General features: G+C 51.8%; 1 protein-coding gene across 1 annotated transcript in view; it reads right to left on the bottom strand.

Annotated features, from left to right (window-relative positions):
* LOC107300326 (coatomer subunit gamma-2-like) overlaps positions 1–4,209 on the bottom strand; it is a gene marked incomplete at its 3' end in the record, with an annotated part of 13,769 nt that extends 9,560 nt beyond the window's left edge. Inside the window, exons 1-3 of the mRNA XM_015829659.1 lie at positions 4,170–4,209; positions 1,395–1,447; positions 67–147 (exon numbers count right to left, since the gene is read on the bottom strand). Of these exons, the coding sequence (XP_015685145.1) occupies positions 67–147; positions 1,395–1,447; positions 4,170–4,206 (171 nt within the window). The remainder of the gene's footprint in view (positions 1–66; positions 148–1,394; positions 1,448–4,169) is intronic.
* Between the last annotated feature and the right edge of the window lie 733 nt (positions 4,210–4,942).

Consider the following 4,942-nt stretch of genomic DNA (forward strand, 5'->3'; position numbering starts at 1 on the left):
CAAGCCGGCTCAGATGGAAAAGCGCAAGTCCGCAGCTAGTCCTGCACGGAAGCAGCTGCATGTTACCTGGTTCAGCAAGTAAAGGATCTTGGTTAGTATGTGCAGGCATCTCCGTGGATTGATGGGCGTCTCGTTGAAAATGCGGGCCTGGAGGGGAAAGAGAAAATCAAGGCCTTCAAATCGGAGGAAACGCTGTTTTGGATGTACGAGCGGAAGCGTAGAGTCGAACTCGGGGGTAGTCAGAGTCCCATCTTGCTGACGTTTCTCGTGGGATCCCGGGTCCAATTCTGGACCCCACCCTTCGAAAAGGCCGTCGATAAACTGGAGCACAACAGGGAAAGAGCCACCACGGAGAAGGCCCTTCTTCTAGGTCCCACCAGGTGGACCTCCTTAAGGGAGGGGACCCATAACATCTGATTTCCAATCTTATCTCCACAGGGATGATGTTCCTCAGGGAGGGAGCCACCACGGAGAAGGCCCTTCTTTTTGGTCCCACCAGGTGGACCTCCTTAAGGGAGGGGACCCCTAACATCTGATTTCCAATCTTATCTCCACAGGGATGATGGTCAGGTGGGCCACCACAGAGAAGGTTCTTCTTCTTGGTCCCACCAGGTGGACCTCCTTAAGGCAGGGGACCCGTAACATCTGATTTTCAATCTTATCTCCACAGGGATGGTGTTCCTCAGGGAGGGAGCCACCACGAGAAGGTCCTTCTTCTTGGTCTCACCAGGTGGACCTCCTTAAGGGAGGGGACCCCTAACATCTTATTTCCAATCTTATCTCCACAGGGATGATGGTTAGGTAGGCTACCACGGAGAAGGTTCTTCTTCTGGGTCCCACCAGGTGGACCTTCTTGAGAGAGGGGAACCATAACATCCCCTGCCTCCCTGCTCTGGTGGATCACGTGGACTGGGAAAATAAGGTCCTTCAAATAACAGGGAAGGAGCCACCACAGAGAAGGCCCGTCTTCTGGGTCCCACCAGGTGGACCTCCTCAAGAGAGGGGACCCATAACATCTGATTTCCAATCTTATCTCCACAGGGATGATGTTCCTCAGGGAGGGAGCCACCACGGAGAAGGCCCTTCTTCTTGGTCCCACCAGGTGGACCTCCTCAAGAGAGGGGACCCATAACATCCCCTGCCTCCCTGCTATGGTGGGTCAAGTTGACTGGGAAAATAAGGTCCTTAAAATAACAGGGAAGGAGCCACCACGGAGAAGGCCCTTCTTCTGGGTCCCACCAGATGGACCTCCTTAGGAGAGGAGACAAGCAATTACAAAAAACAAAAAGTATGGTCTGCTTTGCACCCCAACCACAGTCACGGCACTTGAGATGGATGGCCATAAAGACAGGACCCACAAAACAGAATAAAGTCGAGGAAGACCCCCACCATACCTCCTGAAGGATCGCGCTTTTCTCCAAATGTTGGAACGGGTTCGAGCCGCTACCTGAAGAAGACAAGAATACATGACGTGAGCCTAACATTTTTCAAAGAAGAGGGATTTGCAAAGCTGCCTTAGATACTTTCGGGAACACCAGGTCAGACCTTCCCATCAATGGGTCTCATCACCACGGGACGGACGCTGGTTTGCAATGTGAAAATGCGCAAGAAATAGGAGTCCTACATGACAGCGATGAGGCAAAACAGGTGTTCTTGGCCTTGTGAATTCTTTCCAAGTCTTGAACTGTCTACACCAGGGGTAGGCAACCTTGGCTCTTTTATGACTCGTGGACTTCAACTCCCAGAATTCCTGAGCCAGCACAGCTGGCTCAGGAATTCTGGGAGTTGAAGTCCACGAGTCATAAAAGAGCCAAGGTTGCCTACCCCTGGTCTACACTATCAAAAGTGAAATGACATTGTAATACGACTCTGTACAAGTATCAGAGGGAATGAGGGATTGCGAGATTGGCTGGGAAACTGTCACAGAAGGTTGAAAAATGATGATTGTGTGACTACAAGCAGCAGCCCCCAGTACCGAAGCAGCCGCCATTTCGCCAAATTTCATTCCCTCAGGAATGGAAGATTTTGGGACACATTCTGTACATTAGCACGTGGTTCAAAAATGGTTGCCCTGTGAGGCATTGTGAAAGGTGAAAGAGAGCTTTAGTAGTACATTAGAGATAGTCGTCAACTCACATTTCCTCTCCTAGTCAACCTGGCGGTGTTGGCCACACAAGGACCGTGTGACCCCAAATGCTTGGCAGTAAGACAGGTGTGGAGGGTCTCTGAACCTGGGGTCCCTCATTTGTAGTTTAGTGTTGATTAAGATTGAGACGATGGGAATTCAAGTCTAGTCTGAAGCACGGAGGCTATCTGGGACACTTTGAGTCAGTCCCCCACTCTTAATCCAAGAGTTAGGATCACTCTTTGGGAAAGGGACTGGGCTAGAGAGTCCGCCTTTGCTCAGACATGGAAAGTCTTGTAGGAAAAGAAGAAGCAGAGGCTGGCGGTGGAGTCAAGAGAGGAATCAGCTTCGAATCATTACGTTGTCACAAAGGCTCTGAGTCCAATCCTCCTTGAATTACATTGACTTTTATCTAGAGCCAATTTAGTGCTGACCGTCAGTTGACCAGATTCTTCTGCACAGGCATGAGTAATAAGTCTTCTGAACTGGACATTATGTGTAATCCTGATTCTTCGTGCTGGTCAGGTGATAGTTGCACCTGGAAGACCTGAAGAAACAGGTTGAGGACAGATCGTCCTGCGGAAAAGCTACGTGGTGGCTAATCACTCGAAGTCTTTACCTGAGATTGTGTAATGTATAAAAACCAGTTTTGCACGGCAGGAGAAACATAAAAGGACGTTGGACGTAGTTGCAATGAGGCATTGAAGCAGTGTGTAGGGCAGTGTTTCTCAATTTCCTCTGCTTGAAGAGGGGCGGACTTCAACTCCCAGAATTCCCCAGCCAGCATTTATTGGGATTTAACAGTTGTGCTACGATTGGTATGGATCAAAGTGCCCGGAAGTAGTTGGCACACAACCAGCAAACAATTATAGTCCACGAAGGCACGCCTCTGATCCATGGGGAATTCTGGGAGTTGAAGTCCACAGGTCTTAAAGTGACCAAGGTTTCATACCTCCTGATCCTCAACTTACAAAAGTTCATTTAGTGACCATTCAAAGTTACAATGGCACCCAAAAAAGCGACTTGAGGACCGTTTTTCACACTTACGACCGTCGCAGCCTCCCCATGGTCACGCGATCAAAATCCGGACGCTTGTCAACGGGTTCATATTTACAACGGTTGCAGTGTCCCGGGGTCAGGCGGTCCCCCTTTTGCGACCTTCCGACGAGCCAAGTTCATGGGGGAAAGCCAGATTCACTGAACCACCGGGGTTGCTAATTTGTCAACTGCAGTGATTCGCTTAACGACTGAGGCAAGGAAGGTCGTAAAAATGGGACAAAAACTCACTTTAACCCAATGTCTCGCTCGACCGCAACAATTTTGGGCTCCATTGTGGCCGTACGTCGAGGACGTATAAAGACTCCTGCCTTGGGGAAGGGGGTCAGACTAGATGACCTCTAAGGGTCCCTTCCTTAACAAGAATTCTAGGAGTTAAATCCTGGGCTTTTTTTCTTTGCAAGACAACCAGCATTGAGGGGCGGGGGTCCCGGTTCAGCCCCAGCTCTCCCCCAACCCAGCTTCACCCCTTGCCCCAAAGAGACCCTCCTCTAACACGCGTTTCCCATCTATTTTGGGGGGGGGGGAAGTTTCATTGCTGGCTGCTAAGTAACACACCTGAGAAACGCACAGAGGCAACACAGGGACCCCTCAGCCCAGGGACCCCGACCTGGGCCCCCAGGAGCCCCTTGACCCAGAAGGTCCAATCTGCCGGCCCGCTTTGCATGGCCCCCCAAACAGATGCAGCGCGCCCGTTCAGACGTGCAATGAAAAAGTGGGTTTGTGGCAACCCGGAGGGGGGAGGTAGCTAAGCCGGAACAGCTTCTTCTTCTTTCCCCTTGCTCCTGATGCCACGCCCTCCCTGACCACGCCCCCAAACTCAGCTAACTGCTTCGAACCTCTCAGGAGAGAATGCGTGAGCCACGCCCCCTAGGGGCGGAGCAAATCGGTCTCTCAGAGGGAATCAACGGGGCTGACAGCCCCGCAGGGAAGGGACTCCTTAAATCTGCCTAGCAACCGCTTTAACGTAAATCAGGGTGACCCCTACCGGACTCCTCATCTTTCTTGTCGAACTTCTTGATCATGGCGACGGCAGCGGCCGGTTGGCTCCCCGCCGCTCACTTCGGCCTCCCCCGCTCGGTCCGCGGACAGGAAATCCCGCCCCGTCCACCGGTCGCCTCCCGGCCAACCTTCTGGGACGTCAGCGGCTCGCGGGGATGACGCTCAAGCGGTGGGGCCGGCCTTCCTCGGCAACGTCACACGCGCGCCTCATTTTTCCGCCCCCTTATTTGCATGAGCCGCGCCCCCTTTTTCCACGCCCCCTCGCCCTAAAGGAGCGCGGACTTTTCGGGGAGGAGCCGTAGACGCCCCCTACAGGTGGCCTTTCGTTAATTGCCAAATGTTTCTCAAGCTTAGCAACCTTGACGTAAGGACTTCAACTCCCAGAGTTCCTTAGTCAGCATGGCTGGCTGGGGAATTCTGGGAATTGAAGTCCAGACGTGTGAAAGGAGGCCAGCTGGGGAATTCTGGGGGTTTGAAGTCCACCCATCTTAAAAATGGTTTATTTATACCAGGGGTCTTCAAACTCGGCCCTTTTATGACTCGTGGACCTCAACTCCCAGAATTCCTCAGCCAACGTCCATTTTGTTTGTTAGATTTAAGACAGGGGTCTTCAAACTTTGCTCTTTTATGATTTGTAGACTTCAACTCCCAGAATTCCTCAGCCAGCCTCCATTTTGTTTGTTAGATTTAAGACAGGGGTCTTCAAACGTGGCCCTTTGATGACTTGTGGACTTCAACTCCCAGAATTCCTCAGCCAGC

The sequence above is a fragment of the Protobothrops mucrosquamatus genome, unplaced genomic scaffold (genome assembly GCF_001527695.2).
Source record: "Protobothrops mucrosquamatus isolate PMUCROS unplaced genomic scaffold, P.Mucros_1.0 scaffold6678, whole genome shotgun sequence".
NCBI classification, from domain to species: domain Eukaryota; kingdom Metazoa; phylum Chordata; class Lepidosauria; order Squamata; family Viperidae; genus Protobothrops; species Protobothrops mucrosquamatus.